Genomic DNA, 16,425 nt, shown 5'->3' with positions numbered 1-16,425 from the left:
ATACACAATATTATGACATGGAAAACAGCAAGACCATTGTCTTTGACATCTATTGCAGCCATTGATATCTGCGTGGACGTGCTGGCAAAACACAGAGTGAGTCATCAGTAATTCTGTCCATTTTCTCCTTAAAATACCACAACTCAACTCTCTGCATGGAGAGAGACTGGCCATTAAAACCGCACCTGTTGTGAGGACGTAAACACGTGTTTCTCATAACCATCTATCATACATACTATCATGACAGCAAAAAAACCTTTGTTTGCACAAGCAGGCAGAGGAATATTGTAATTACAAAACTTATTCCTGCCCTTAAGAAAGTCAGAGGTGAATATGGTCATTTATCTGGTTTTATTTGGTATGTAGGGGTCCCTGGTGGCCCTTGGCACAGCCTCCTGATGATGGAGCTGCAGCCAGGGAACAGTGTGCCGGCATCACATTTGTTCTGCACCTCAACTCCATGCATCACCGTCTGACCAATGACGGTATCTCTCATCGCCATCCTCAACCCATCACATCACTAACTCATCTTCTTTGTGCTCTTTTCAGTTTATTTCTTCCCGTTACTCTTTCAAAAATATCCTGCTGATTTCATTAGCCTGCTACCTATGCTACTGGTGTCACACAGGAGTGTGGAGAGAAACTTATTTTCACTCGTCCAACCACTGAAACAAAGTAGGGGGCCAGAAGATAAGAAACAGGAGCAAGAAGAATGAGTGAGACGCTGCAGGGACAGAGGAGGAGAGAGAGAGAGAGAGAAAGAAAAACGAAGACAGAGACAGAGAGGCAGAGACTCCTGAGACGGACCGACAGGGCTGTGGAGAGAGGAGCTTAATTTCCCAACACCATCTGTTACCAGTCCCTGGGTTGAAAGCTCCACTTATGTCAAACCTCCCACAACCACACACCAGTAGAGCGCCGCCGAGCTGCGAGACATCCCACTGCCTTTTCCTTGTCTGTCCCCTGCACCCTTTTTCTCCTTCACAACTATGCAACCCACCCACTCTCATCCTCCACAGTGGCACCGACACACACTTTAGCTGAGATAAATGAATCTGCCTTCTATTTTTTGGGTCATAGTGGGTTTAAGATTCTGTTAATTATTTGGGCGCCAACATGTTAGATGCCCCTGTGCTCTACAGGAAAATGGAGTTTCCTTTAATATATTCACCTTTACATCAGTTCACTGTCCTCTTAATCAATGAGGTCTTGATACAGTTAACTCCCGTTTGTGTTGGGAGTCCAAATTATCTTGATAAACTGTCAGTGTTTAATCTTAGCCGGCTGGCATCGATTGAAGAAAAGCCCACAGGGGATGCTGGGTATATATAGGCCCTTCTACTGGGAAAGAAGGGCCCACAACTCAAAATGTGTCAATGGAAGTGCCTCCAAGCTACTGTTTTCCCTTTTTTCCTGGTGGTGTATGCACTGAGGACTCTGGCGAAGAACTGTATGCCCTACATTTAAGACTTTGTAGATGTATGAAAATGTCAAATTGCAGGGATGAAGGCTATTATATATATATATGTAACATAGAACTTAATTGCAGTCCATAATAATAATGCTCTTGAGGAGTGCCTTACCTACAAGAAAGGAGTTAAGGATTTTTAGCTCTTCAGCGCGTGGCAGATCGTATTGTTCCTGCTGCATGCTATTATTCATTAATAAATATGATTACTCTACCTTCCATTAACATTTTTGCTTTCCTCTTCAGCTTCTTTATAGGAAATAAACATTTTTCCCAGTCTGAAACCAAGAAGAAACATTCCCTAAGGGCAGAACCAGTTGCAGCTCCTGCATCCCCAACATGGGGAAATGCCTAGATCCATAAAAGAATGGAAGACATTGGGAGAGAGGTGTGGGCTGGGGGGTGTTACCCTGAGGACAGACCATTCCCTGGCATTTTAATCACTTCATTTACACACTCTCCCAGGGTATTTCTATGCAAATTATCTGAAAAGGTCACACTGTAAAGAGGGATATCTGTTCTGTTCCAGATGGGGTTTATAAACAGAAAAGGGCTAAAGTCCACACACAGAGTGGCTTAACTGTGCATTAGTACAATTTCACAATCAGGGGCTTTGCCTCTACGATCCTGATGAATACTTTATCCAACAGGTAATACTTTTAGTAATTTAGAGTATCTAACTAGTTTTGCATTTCTTCAGTGAAGGGAGTCCTCATGTGGCCATTTGGGTTACTACAGCTAAATCTTCAAACAAATGTAAACTATTACTGCAACACTTATATACACATTTTACTGGTGCCAAAAAGCTACCAATAAGTAAAATGTTTTCATTATGAAAGTAGAAAATAAGAGAAAAATGTACCTGAAAGGAGTCATGTTTTGAGGAAAACTTAAAAATTGACTTAACACAATTACAAGCTCTTTTTAATCCCAGCTAGTAATTAAATTTGACATTACCAGCCCAGTTAAAAACACATTTACAACTAACTGTATATTATTAATAATATACAGTCTATGGTTTTAAAGCAAGATCAGTTATCTGGATGCTTTGAAGTAATGTCATTGCAAAACCACTGGATGTCACTATCAACAAAGTTGCCAACTGTCATAAACACAAACTAGGAATTCTGACTTTTACAGACACCCTAACACCTAGCAACTTTTTCTAGAGCCATGAGTCTAAAGATATGAGCTGAATTTAAAATTCATGCATCAGAAAATAAATATTGTTAAAATGAATATACCCAAGGAGCAAAGATTGAGTTTTTTTTTTTTTTTTCAAAATTTATTTGATGACAATGTACAAGCACATCTTGAGCGCGGAGACCCTCCCTGACCGTCTGGGCTCACTGTGGGGAGAGAACAGCAAAATTAATACAAGGCAATTTAATTCCTACAACAAAAAATAAAATTCCTTAACAATGCGAGTTATTTAAAGTTTAAGTGTGCAAATTGAACCAAACGTTATTAGTATTTTAGGAGAGACAAAAACGTTTCAACCCCAACATCATAGTTTGCAGCTTTATGAAAACATTGCAACAACCTGAGAAAGACATTTTCAGGAAACATTTCAGTGAGAAATTCACACATTGGCAGGCTTTTAGTTTAACTGCCCCACACTCAACACACACAAAAAAAACTAAGATCCACATGCTACACTCAAGTTGTGCTTCTACTAGAGATCTGAAGCATTATCAAAGTACTTGTGCCTGCTTAAATGTAAGGCAGAGTGGGCAAAGCCTAATGGATCTGTCCATTATAGCAGACACAGTGGTACAAAAGACTGGGGTAGAGGGAAAACCTATTAGCAGGGAGTTCAAAAAACATGGGAGGGAGGACGGGGGGAAACACTGAAGGAAAAACTGCAGGGGGAAAGTAAGGTGCGACATGCATGGCACAGCTCAGGTCTATCAACTTTTGATGTGCAACACCATGGCACACCATGCTTGTTCTAGTTCTATACCTGCACACTGACACTTCATTTCTGCAAAAGAAATCCATGGGAAGCAAAATCAAGAACAAAAGATGGAACAAAATAATGTTAACATGTTGATAATTGAAACATGAAAAAAAAAAAAAAAAAGATTTCTGAATGGATTTGTATTGGCTGTACTCCACAGGTCAGAATTAAGCCAATGCAAACTATGGTAGACAAGGCTGGACAGTGTCAATATTTGACAAGCCAGTTGTGCTGTAGCTATTACAGATATTACAGTATGTTATTGAACACAGTCCAGCTGGGTTTTGTAATTCAGAGTTCTATTCTAGGGGACTTTAGGCCAATGCTGGTGCCAGAGGGTACAGAACTACGCAGGGTTTCATTGTAACAATAACTACTACACAAGTTTTCACAGATTAGCACTGGAATGTTTTAAGTTAGTTCCTTTATTGGCTGTAGGATCTCCTCACAGTGCCATTAGGTTTTCACAACAGGGTCTACAACACTAATTAGTTTTTGGGTCAAGCTCGTCATTATTAGTGTTAAGAGAAGGAATCGCCAGGTAAGTATTCATGGATCAATCCTTACATATTGCACCCTGTACATCCAGGGGGGAAAAGCCTTAAGGATTTGGCTCTCAGATGGGTAAGTGAGGGTGTAAAAGGTAGAAGTCAGCTACGTATCTATCACTCCTGGATTATCTGCACACTGCAGTTAGTCTACATATGCACAACATTTACCTTCTACAGTTCCAGAAGAACATATGATATGATTGGAAAAATGACAAAAGGAAATTAAAACAGAAATAGTCATGGGGTAAAAAAAGATTAGCAGGGTAGGAACAGGTGTCAAGAAAGAATCAAGTGCACTGAATTAAATGATGCCTTCTATGCATTTCTGTTCTTTACTTAGATAGGGAAAGAATTATATTTCCCTATGGCATACTATTGGATACTATCACAGGAACACTTATTTTAAATTTTTTGAACAGAGCCAAGCGACATGCGTTCAGTTAACGGTCACAATACCTTTTTGCCAGCAGCACCCACACTGGCCTTCTTGATGCCTCGTACTTTCTTCATTCTGTTCTTGCGTTCCTTGCGCTGTTTCCTGGAGGTCTTCTTTTTCTCATAGAGACCATGCTGAGGAACACAAACAAGGCATTTCATTTTTATTACATATTACATATACTCAACACTCGCAATCATAACCTACTGAACCCATAAGTCATATCGGTGGCCTTTCCGGCATTTATAGCAACAATATAAGGTTGGTCGATATTAAACATCAAATTAAATAACACAATTAGGGATGTAATGAGAAAAAATCTATTTAAATGTGTAAAGATTACAACTGGGTGAGGAGAGAGATGGAGATAGATAGATAGATAGATAGATGTGTGACTGTATTTCATTGCAAAGGATTCCAACACCGGGACGTACAGTCTATAGTTAAAGACCGAGCAGAGTAGCTTTGAAGCTTAGTTTATAGTAGATGCGGTATTCCCGACGCAAGGTGCGCAAGCCATAAAATGCCATCACCATGGCTGTCGTTTCCAGCATGAAGGCTACGCAAGCTGTCGCGGCGCGTGGGCGTGCACCTCTGAATTTGTTTAACTGCGTGCCGAACGCGTGCGCTGTGATTTCAGGTCAACATGGTCGGCTGGGAAAAGCAGGTTCGCCTCTTAAACATCTGTGATTCTTCATGTACAGACCACAGGGAGTCCAACTGTTTTTAGATATGTGGTCAGAGAGACACCACACTGAGAAAAGAAAACATTTTGGGTGAAAATGTGGAAAAACATGATTGTTTTGTCAAAGCTTAAAAAAAAAGAAAAAAAAAAGAAAACAGCTTCACGGAAAGAGTGTTCTTAACAGTGTTACAGGCAGACAGTAATTTCGATTTGGAGAAAACCAACCATTACATTCTGTTTACTTCTGTTGCCAGGCAGCCTGCTTTGCTTAACTTCTGCTCTCTTCTTCTAGAGTTTCCTCTATGTTGATATTACCGTGGCGGCCCTTCGTGGTAAAATTTCTGCCGCCACGGTATCAGAAATACGGCAGACGCACAACAGGTAGGGCTGGGCGATATGGAGAAAATCAAATATCACGACAATCTTAACCAAATACCTCGATATCGATACCGCAACGATATTGTAGTGTTGACTATTTGTGCTTTCACAAAATATTTACACAATGAGATTTTTGATAAATAATCATCAGTAGGCCTGTCGCGATAGTCAATAAATCGATTTATCGCATGATAAAAAAAATGAGTTCGATAATTTTTCCCGCCGCGATAATTTCTATTTGCATGCTTGTTTATTTTCCTCGTCTCTCTCTACCAAAGAGACTGGAGGACCACTCTCGGTTCCTTAGCGTAACGAGGAGTGAAACCTCTTGTCAGTAGCATGGTCTTTGTGTGGGCGGTAGGCTACTCCAGGCGGAGAAAGCGAGAGAGTTGGAGCAGGGTTTCCTGCAGCACTTTGCCGTTAAGGTGCCTTCAAAAAAAAAAAAAAAAAAAAAAAAAAAGAAAATATATGAGCAATATCCACCGTGTTACTCGGTGTCCCGTTTTCTCCCTTTCATTCCAAACCACACAGCTGACAACCTGCAGGTGGAGACTGGAGACGGGCTCGGACATACACGCCGCTGTGGACTCGTCAGTCTCGCAAGCGGTTTCAGGAAAGTGGCTGCATGTGTCCGAAAATGCACAGAACATTAACGGTACAAGCCTACAGCTGTCCGCGGACACGGAGTGTGGAAAGTATGTCAGAGTTGGCGCCTGTGTGTGTGTGTGTCTGTCGGCCCGCCCCCACGAAGCTCCGACCTGCAGAGGAGCAGAAGCCGCACCTTCGCAAAAATGAAGACTGAAAAACAGAACTATTTTGGTACATTTACTTGCCACGTGGCAGATAGCCATACATATAGATTTTATTTATTAATTATATATTATTTAAATGTAATATTTAGTGTTAAATAATTGTAAAATGTAGTACAGAGTCTCTAGTCTGAGAACTTACATGTCACAAACGGCAATTCCACAACTGTACATCAGCGTGAAAGACGACATACCAAAAGGAGATCAAAGACATTTTGTGGATATTTAAAATGTCTTCCAGTTCCAGTGTTAAATATTCTTTAAAAATAAGTGTATTGATCTTTGAAAAGGTGTACCTGTAGTATTATTATTACGACATTATCATATTAGATGCAAATGGTCTCTTGATGACAATATTGTTTATCGCAATAATTTCTGGGACAATTTATCGTCCAGCAAAATTTGTTATCGTAACAGGCCTAATCATCAGTAATGTGGATATAATGACTAAGTGGGTAAAGGCAAATAATAGAACAGTTACAACAGTCTGGTAAGTTCAGAAAATGACATAACTTTACTGTAATGCAACCAGGAAAAGATAACACTTTATGCCATATGACATCCAAAATCTAAGACGATATCTAGTCTCATATCACGATATCAATATAATATTGATAAATTGCCCAGCTCTAGTTTCTGCTATGTACACCACGCACCTTTAGCTGTTTAAGTCGTAATTACACAACTCTGCAACTCCTATACTGAACTCAAGCGAACTGTCATCCTCTCTCTCTCCTCAGGGACATGAAGTCCACATTCACGCGGGTCCCGTGAAATATGACAGCTACAGTTTATTGGAAAATAGCATTGAGGACACTGAATTTGATGAATTTACTGTTTGTCAGACCCCAGATGACCGCCACATTGAAAAAATAAAAAGCAGACCTGGGTCTGATTCAGGACTTTTGCCTGCAGTCAGAACGTAGCCTTTGACTTCCCGCTGCAGGCGATGCTGTATTCCTCCGACACGCTGTATTAATGTTACGGTTTTAAAACAGTTTTCCAGGTTAGTGGGGGTGCATACCGCTCAAAACCAACATGAAAAACGTAGCTAGTAATGTTCACTCAGCGTTTTGTTGTTAAACTGTAAAATGAGCGGTGACGTTAAATCACCGGTTTCAGCTAACGGCACCCTACGGTACTGTCTATTTGCTGGATGGTTTCAAGGTAACGGTCAGTAGCTAACAAAATGCAGATAAGCCCGTTCTTGAAGTTCAACGCCCACTAACCTGGAAAACTGTTTTAAAACAGTAATGTTAATACAGCGTGTTGGAGGAATACAGCGTTCTCCTGCAGCGGGGAGTCAAAGGCAGAGGGACCGTCACCGCAGCATTCGCTAACGTTAGCTTAAAGTCTCATCTGGGGTCTGATAAACAGTAAATCATCAAATTCAGTGTCCACAATGCAGGCCGCCGCGGTAGTATCAATATAGAGGAAACAACGGTTTCAGTTGCACTTTTAATAAGGACTCATCTGCCGTTTTGCAAAGTTTATATAAACAAAAAAAAAAAATCCTGAGAAAATCTTATTGTGAACTTAAAATCGTAACTCAAAGCAGCTAAAAAGTTGTAGCGTGATGTGTTCCAAGTTCATTTGCCTCACTTGACATTGCACAACATGCGATGTTACCAATGCGCAGGCGCACAACAGCAGCGTTTGTGCCGAAACAATATTGTGCAGCCCTGATGACAAGCACTACATTATTTGCTTTAAAACTGTATTAAAACATGGACTACATTGGGCCTTGGCTCATTACATTTTGATGTTAATAAAAACTTAACTCAAATTGTGCATATGCCTAAATTACAACAAAAGATTATACCTAAACTGACTGAAAAAAAAAGAAGAAAAAAAAGGGCTGTTCCAACATTAGCCTCCAACAGTGTCTGATGGATACTATGGATAATCTACTTCCATTTCATGGTATAACTTTACATACCTTTCAATTGCACCCATCATCCAACCTGTTTAACTGTTAAGTGCTGCTCTGCAAAATACTTCACATGATGCACATGCAAAATGGGGTATATTCAGTAACAACTCTGGGGGAAGTTAAGAGCTTCTGTAATATAAGCAAAGGCCGTCCAGTAAAGAATCGTTTCCAAAGAACTGCATTTGAGGTCCGGAAAAGACATTTCGCTGCTGCAAAATTTGTTAGACGGGCAAAAAGGGATGCGTTCTGCGAACAAACACTATCGTCTCTGAAAAAAACTAAAGCATTCATGTCCACAATGGTTTAAAACTCACTCTGGCTAGTCTGTGTTTGGGCTCATTCTTCTTGGCGTAGTCTAGGGAGTCGTACACCATGGCAAAGCCTGTTGTCTTGCCGCCACCGAACTGAGTCCTGAAGCCAAATACGAACACAACATCAGGTGTGGTCTTGTACATCTTGGCTAGTTTCTCCCTGATTTCAGTCTTGGGGACTGTGGCCTTCCCAGGATGCAGGACATCGACAACCTACGGAAGACAGGCAGGGAATACATGAACGTATGACTCTAAAACTCAGCTCATGATGGCATCAACACAATGGACATTGTAGAGGGGTTTAAACACTTACCATTTGCTTCCTCTGAAGCAACCGGTTCGTCATGAACTTGCGGGTCCTGACTGTTACTGTGTCGTTCTGAAGGTGGAAGAAAGTAGAAGATAATGCTTATTACCGCACAATATTTCAACGACTACTTGATTTCCAGCTTCTCTCACCAGGTACCTACATGCTGTCACATTATCTTTAGCTTCATCTTACTGGCAAAGACAGCTTGCTTTCCAGCAAACTTAAATGCTTCCATGGACTCAATGCAGCCTGGTTTTATGTGCCACTTGATAACGCTGAGTAGTACTACAGTAGTTTAACATTCCTGTTCACGGAGCATGAGGGCCTTGCCATGGCTATCAGTATTGTGTATGCTAACGTTAGCCGCTGGGAGCTAGGACTTCACGTTTCGTAATTGATTACTAATTTACGTCTAAATACTCCAGTGTGTCTTCCAGCAACTGTATAGGTTGAATAGATTATGTAGTGAATAAAAAGTAGTGGAAACTACACAAGCCATACCAAAGAAGGTAAATGCAGTGTGTACAACGTCCGGAAAGACGTCAGTTAGGATAGCATTTAGATGGTGGCTGAATTTACTCTGAAGATAGTATCAGATCACATCAATATTAACATTTTATTATAGTGCACACTTAAATGATCACTTTATGGACATGAAATGTGTGCCGGTGGACGGATGGCTTCGATGAACGACAGATTTTACTTGATATTTTACTGCAAGACTCACCATCTTGACGCCGGCCTCGCTCAGGGACGTAGAAAAGGAGGAAGGACCAGCAGGCGACCGGATTAATGCCTGCAGAAAATTGAGTGGGCACATACTTGTGTTGCCTGATGTAAAAACTTAAACAAAATGTAGGAACTCGGCGAAATTGTTTGATTTTTCTTTCAGTAAACGTAATATAGAACTAGGTAGTACATGATAACGTATTTAAAATGTGTTTCAAAGAAATAGGATATTAGCGTATTTAGGCAAAGAGAGAGGCTTTTTTTTCGCCACCAAAACATTATATTTTTTATTCAGTGTTCATGCTGACAGACCAGTGAAAAGCACAAACTTTGAATTGAAAACACAGGCTGGGCCGTTTGGATGTGTAAATTGTAAAACTGTAAAATTACTTTGGGTAAACTGACATTAAGGAAAACACCACCTGCGGTTCTTCTTTAGTCCACTAGACGTCAATCATTCAACGTCTGAATATTAGCTAGCTAGTGCCATTTAGCTAGTTCAGAAGATGAGCCTGAGCCCGCAAGACGTCAATAGCCACAGCAGGATATTAATTATTAAGGTAACTAATGACAGCAAGAAGCACATTGTAGTTATTTAAATGTACAAATAATTTAGTTTTGGACATACACGTCTGTTACATGCATACATACCTGTTGTAGGGACCCTACTGCCTCCCATCTCTACCCTCTGTACACTTGAAATGTACCCTGTCACCTTTATTATGAAATACATTGCGCACAGCAGACTATACATGGCAGCTTCTTAATTTGACCGAACACCCAGAAACCAACCAATAGTGCTATCCTCGATTGACACTGGCCCTAGGTTTCCCACTTCAGTTAGTTTGTGTTAATTTGAATATACTCCATGTAAACACAATACATGTTAAAATGTAGTTAAGTAAATAATGACTCAAAACTAAATATTGACACAGGCCCCCTCCAAAAGAGTTGATTTTGTACTTAGTGATGTAAATTCCCTTAAATTGTGCCATTAATAAAATGGCAGAAAAAAGAGCTTGTTTAGCACAATATGAAGTGCGTTATATTAATGGGTGACTGCAGGTTCATGTATACCCACCTAAACGCCTAACATAATTTCCATGCATTGCCTTTCTTTATAGAAAGCATTTACTAGTTAGTAGTTCACATAAATTAGTCTGGTTAGTTGTCTAAAAACAGAGTCCCATGAATAGGAAATAACACAAAATTATTTTATTTTTAGTTTGTTAATGAGTACTTGTGATGTGACATTTAAGATGTGTGGAAAAAGGGCTCTGTTCTCTTGACCAGCATGAATTATTGTTACTAACACAACATACTGAGAAAAATTGCGGTAAAAACATTCAAAAGAGATGCCTGTTCCTTAGTGAATCGCAGTAAGAATAATGGCCCTTACTAAGTCATGTTAAATTTGTCACATTAAAAATAGCTAAAACCACACAAAACAGAGACAATTAAAACACAGTATTTTCGTTGTTACAGAACTTTATTGATCTTGCAGCAACAGTGTCCACTGGCATTGTAGTTTCATTTAAAATAAAAAGGTACTTAAAAATCAGAACAGAAAGTTACAGTAAGTTTGTTTCAAATCTCTTTCAACACACAATGTTAAGCCCTCATTGTCAAACCAAACTGTTTGAAATAAATATGCAATGTGAATTATGATGCAGTATTAGAAAGTTATCGCCAAAAATGTGCAATGGAAATTGGGTTTAAGCAACCCCTCCATGTATTTGTCACCAAACATGGCCAGAATTAATGACAAAGTCAAAAAGAACAAAAATCTTTGATAGACATCATTTCAGCCATTCAGTGGTTCGAGTCATACAGAGAAACAAACTTGTGGTGTGAATGAATTTTGAATGAAAAATGGAAACTTCATGGTGATTAAATTAAGAGCTGCTACTTGGACAGAGTACAATTAGCAGACAGGACTATGAGCAGGGTGTAAAAAAACAAACTAATTATAGGGACTAAATGAGCATGTGGCATTCTTTTAACCACGTCACCATCTGAACTTCAGAATCCCAAAATGAAATGTGCGACATCACACTTTCAAACTTTACAGCTGCTTCAAGAAAAATAATATAAAAAAAAAACATAAAAAGTATTTGTTTTGCTCAATTGCCAAGTACAACATTTCCTGTTCAATGTTACAGTGAAAAAATAAACATCTGTTGGAAAGTACAAATTGATGACTAGGAACCTAGTTGTAGTTACTGCATTTGATTTAAAGTAAGGCATGGACAGACATGAAGCATGAAAAGAATAAAAGTAATGGATTAAGGACACTGGGGACAGATTTGTAGATTAAGGGACAGCATCTATCAAGCCTGAAGCAAACAACTGTTCTTCTGGGTTCTTGACACTTGTAACAAATCCAAAGGCTTGATAGTGCTGATACCCAATCAAATACCCTCAATACTAAGGAATTGTATTAAAAAATAAAATGCATATAAAACATCATCTTGTATTTCACCCCAAAATGACCATTGGGATATTAACTATTTCCATATTAACCTGTTTATCTAGTCCAGTTATTTAAAAACAAGCATTAACCTCCTTTCTTAGATTAATCAAATTATGGACCCAAAGCTCTTGCCAAACAAAACAAACCAGTTAGGTCAAAGTGATATTAAAGGTGCTGTAGGTAGGATTGTGACAATCCAGGACTTAGCCAAAAAAGTTGAACATCGACAACTTCTCAGTCCCTTCCCCCTTTCCGCTAAAGCCCAAAATGGGCTTCTAAGCCCCTCCCCCCACAAGGGAGAATGAATGTGTGTGCATGAGCAGTGATTGACACGCAGTTAGACACCCCCCACCCCCTGGCCCTGATTGGTGATCTGAACAGGGAGCTGTGGATTTTTGCAAATCGCACTACAGGCTGTAGGTGGTGCCAGAGGAGCCAGATTTTTTTTTAATGACCTGCTTCATGTAGTTCTACTGGAACATAGGGACAGTTTCAGCAAATATGACAGAAAGTTAGATTTATAAGTCTTACCTACTGCACCTTTTAACTCTGGAGAAAAAGCGTATTATTTTTTCTCAGCAGGAAATGTGTAAATAACATGTATAGCAAGGTCATGATAGTGATGAATAGGGTGGCTTGATATTGTTATTCTGTTCTGAAATTTAATTCTAAATGAAAAGCTTGTTTTCAATTGTCAGATTCATAATTAGATTTACGTGATAGTGGGAAATACAATAATTTAATGTTTACAAAACAATTAAATCACGGCCTAAAAATCTTTAAAAAAGATGGAAATGGAAACTTAAGTCTTGGAATGCCATGAAATCTTCACCTAACTGCAAAATAAAAAACAACAACACAGCGTCCCTTTGCGTACCATCACAGAAAACTAAATTGTCCAAACCAATAATAGATTGTGGAGCTTTTCAAGTAGTTCCTAAAAGAAATAAAACCAAATAGCATGCTTACAAGGGTCTTCAAAACCAAAGACTGTGATGAATATCAAAGCTTTTGACTGATTCTAAGGCCAGTACCAAAGAATGACCACTTCCTCCCCCAATTAACGTGGAATATTGTCAGTTTCACAGTGTGCTCTGTTAAAGATCCAGACTCACAGAACACTGGAGGATGAGCACTGCAGTCTACTAATTGGACAATGTGAGCACATAATATTCAGACCCGCTCCCTCTTTGTTTGTACAGCAACTGGTAACCATGGAATATCTATACAAATAAACAGTTTCCAGAGTTGGCCACACTGTACCTGTATGTATGATACACTGAATCCCCATGGTTTACACACATTACATCCAGCAGCAAGACAGAGAGCTAAAGAAGATGGCTGCCATGAGGGCTCACAACATTGGTTTCTACAAGCCAAGCCACTGGCATGTGTGATGCCAGGTCATTTGCTTTTGCTGGTATGGTTCCATTCTGTTAGATGTCCATTTCAAACTGAGCATCATCTGGAAAACAAAAACACAGGCAACAATGTGGTGAGACACTTTTGGAATATGCTGGGTTGTTTTATCATTATGGTGTTTATTTGGTGGAATAATTACAGGACAACAGCAGAGAGGGTTTGTGTCCCATATTTGAGACGAGATGGATGGTGACTATACCAACAAAACACTTCATTACATAAGTTGGTTTCTCAATCCATATAGTAACTCATACCGGTTATGGGCTTGCCATCATGTTTGTTGATGTGGTTGTTGGCTTCATTCTTCTTGTTCTCTCTCAGGACATTTTGGCTGGTCACTCCAGGGATGACGGGCAGGTGAGCTGGGGCAGTCTGGGCAATAGGAGAATTACGCCTGTCAAGTAGGAACTTGCGGTCATAGATGATCCGGGTTCCTGCAACAGGACACATATCAAGTTTCAGTTACACGTGCTTTATCTGAGGAAGTATATAATGCGGGTGCTATTAAAGGTGCTGTGAGTCAGAAGGCTGGCCTTCATTCAGAGGGCCCAGATTAGAGCCACCTTGTCTAAAAGCATCTACCTTTAGACTTTAGTAAAACATTTTTGCCCCTGCCACCTCAGTCTGTTCTGAGGCATATGATTAAATGTGTTCAGCTGCATGTTTCATTTTGCATGTCATTATCAGTAGGTTCTGCTGCAAAAGTTAAACAATGCTCAAACTGTCAGAGTTTATTCACACAAGACAAGGTTCTCCCGCTATATTATTGTGAGAGCAAGACAAACTTCTTCATGGTTTGATTTGACTGACAAGTTTGCTTCACGAGAGTCAAAAATCGGTCTATCTTGCACTGTATGTGGTTTGCTTTTTGAATAAATCTGATTAACCTTGATCTTGAATTACTTTATGGCCTCACTTCACAGCACACTGGTTTATCTATCGTTTCCACACTCAGATTCACTGACTTTTTTTTTTTACAGCAGTTGATTTAAATTGGCATGGCAGAAAAGCACAGGTGGAACTAATAATCATAATGATGGCTCAGTTCCAGCATTTATTAGGCTCGTTTGAGATGAACTGTGCCTCGCCTGTAAAGTAGACGAGAGCAGGCGGCAGCTCTCAAGTTGGACAGTTTTCCAGCCTTTTCCAGCAGCCTTCAGGCTGAACAGGAAGTGACAGAAACACTGGTGGTCCGATTCCGATTTAATAAAATGTTATCAGACCCATTTTGACCCTATTGCAATGCAATGCAGCAATTACCTTTATCAGTAACACCTGTATTTGACAGGTCAAAATGTCTACTGTGACCAAAGGCTGTTTAACTCTAGTTTCACTTCATATTTTTTTTTTTCCTCTGGTTATGTATGCCACCATGCAATGGCTCTACGCTCCCAGTTTGAAAACCACTGCTTTAAACAATACTTAACTATACAATAGTCTCAAACAAAATGTGTATTTGAACTAGATCTGAAATGATTAGTGGATTAATTAATTAGTTGATTTACAGAAAATGCATAAGCAAACATTTCGATAGAAATTAACAGTTTTTTGGCTCCAGCTTCTCTAATGTGAAGATTTGCTACTTTTCTTGGTTTATATCACTGTAAACTGAATATATTTTGGGGTTTGGACTGTTGTTTGGACAAAACAAATCGACTGTGATGGACATTTCAATATGTTTTGACATTTAATAGGCAAAACAATTAATCAATAATGAAGATAACATAAAAACCCTTGACAGAAAGAATAACATTCCTATGCAGTGTCTGTACAAATATAAAGCATGTCAGCAACACAGTGTTGAGATAGCACATCACAGTCATGCAGTGATATGGGTACAGTATCCTAGATGTATTGTACTTCCTTGTCTGAAAGGGCTACACTGAACTGAAGCATACACTGATATTAAGCATACATTGCAATCTGGCTATACATAGCTCATGTACATTATTTGCTTATAGCTGTTTGTAATCACATATAACATTTCCACCTTCTTTAAATATAACCGCAATAGGTACAGTAACAATGCATTCATAAGAACTCTGCGCTGCAAACCAGCCAATCGGACAGCCGCGAGAGAGCACAGGGGCGGGGCTAAGCCTTGTTTTTGTTTTGATCAGGATGACAAGGCAGCCAGAAGCCTAGGCCACGGTGACATGAACGGTTACAGGTTTGGTGAGAGTACAAACACGACAAAATGATAATTAACCTCCATTTTTTTATGATAAATATTAGTAGACGGGGTAACCCCTTACCTCCAGGAGTGGTAGAAAATAAAGTGCCTCCAGGGGTGGTACAATAGTCATGAGGTAGCTGCGTTGTGTCGTTGATCAACACCGTCCTGGTCGGGATGGCCCTGCTCTCGCTAAACTGACGACTGGTCGACATTTTCTGCGCCGATTCGGTGACAAATTCAGCAGCTACAGCAAATTAGTTTTTTTTTTTTTCCCGACGGACGGTGGAAACCTGGGCAGTTCCCCACTCTCTTATATCTTCCCAAAAGCTTTCTTGTCTCCCCTTTCGTCCTCCCAGCCGTCAGCACCGTCCCCTCCCTCAGCAAAAGCAGGAAGCACGACAAGCTGCGGGCGGATATGAAGTCAGCGGTGTGGAGCTGGCGCATCAGCTGTGGTGCCAGCCTACTTTTTATAATTAGAGAAACATCTCTCTCTCTCTCTCTCTCTCTCTCTCTCTCTCTCTCTCTCTCTCTCTCTCTCTCTCTCTCTCTCTCTCTCTCTCTCCCTCCCTTTTGTGTATGTTTTCGTAGAAATTCTGCAGCCTGGTAGAAAATAGACTGAATTTACACAAGAATAATTCAAATACAAGATTTTCTTAATTGCAATTTAAAGAGTTAAATCAAGTTTAAACTTCAATTCGACCAGATTAGATCAAGATTGTTTTAGACATGTATCTCTGAACCTTTCCATGTTAATTGTGTAAAGGCTTGGAATACCAGGATCGGT

The 16,425-nt window shown here is 39.8% G+C and overlaps 2 protein-coding genes across 3 annotated transcripts; both read right to left on the bottom strand.

Moving 5' to 3' along the window:
- Window positions 1–2,726: 2,726 nt before the first annotated feature.
- On the bottom strand, window positions 2,727–9,633 carry rps24 (ribosomal protein S24). 2 transcript variants are annotated; one of them, XM_028603913.1, is made up of 6 exons: window positions 9,569–9,633; window positions 8,845–8,910; window positions 8,535–8,744; window positions 4,436–4,549; window positions 3,432–3,452; window positions 2,727–2,817 (listed from the first exon to the last, which is right to left on the bottom strand). In XM_028603913.1, exons 1-5 carry the CDS (start codon window positions 9,569–9,571, stop codon window positions 3,447–3,449), a joined length of 399 nt encoding a protein of 132 aa, XP_028459714.1. In that variant the 5' UTR covers window positions 9,572–9,633; the 3' UTR covers window positions 2,727–2,817; window positions 3,432–3,446. The 2 variants fall into 2 exon arrangements, with proteins under 2 accessions (XP_028459714.1, XP_028459715.1); XM_028603914.1 differs by lacking the exon at window positions 3,432–3,452 and having other exon boundaries at window positions 2,748–2,817; window positions 9,569–9,632.
- Window positions 9,634–12,512: 2,879 nt separating this feature from the next.
- On the bottom strand, window positions 12,513–16,079 carry eif4ebp2 (eukaryotic translation initiation factor 4E binding protein 2). The gene is made up of 3 exons (XM_028603408.1): window positions 15,721–16,079; window positions 13,720–13,899; window positions 12,513–13,508 (listed from the first exon to the last, which is right to left on the bottom strand). The coding sequence occupies exons 1-3, from the start codon at window positions 15,851–15,853 to the stop codon at window positions 13,480–13,482; spliced, it is 342 nt and encodes a 113-aa protein (XP_028459209.1). The 5' UTR covers window positions 15,854–16,079; the 3' UTR covers window positions 12,513–13,479.
- Window positions 16,080–16,425: the final 346 nt, after the last annotated feature.

The sequence above is a fragment of the Perca flavescens genome, chromosome 17, assembly GCF_004354835.1.
Source record: "Perca flavescens isolate YP-PL-M2 chromosome 17, PFLA_1.0, whole genome shotgun sequence".
NCBI lineage: Eukaryota > Metazoa > Chordata > Actinopteri > Perciformes > Percidae > Perca > Perca flavescens.
The sequence above is the reverse complement of the archived record's forward strand: the minus strand, read 5'-3'. Positions and strand labels throughout refer to the sequence as shown.

Bases quoted from the DNA above. Each gene is read 5' to 3' on its own strand.
- rps24 (XM_028603913.1), bottom strand. The intron at 8,745-8,844 runs GTAAGTGTTTAA...TGTCTTCCGTAG, and splicing joins TGCTTCAGAGGAAGCAAATG to GTTGTCGATGTCCTGCATCC. The intron at 4,550-8,534 runs GTGAGTTTTAAA...TGTGTTCCTCAG, and splicing joins CCAAACACAGACTAGCCAGA to CATGGTCTCTATGAGAAAAA.
- eif4ebp2 (XM_028603408.1), bottom strand. From the start codon at position 15,853: ATGTCGACCAGTCGTCAGTTTAGCGAGAGCAGGGCCATCCCGACCAGG. The intron at 13,900-15,720 runs GTAAGGGGTTAC...GTCCTGTTGCAG, and splicing joins ATTTTCTACCACTCCTGGAG to GAACCCGGATCATCTATGAC. The intron at 13,509-13,719 runs GTATGAGTTACT...TTTGTTTTCCAG, and splicing joins TGATGGCAAGCCCATAACCG to ATGATGCTCAGTTTGAAATG.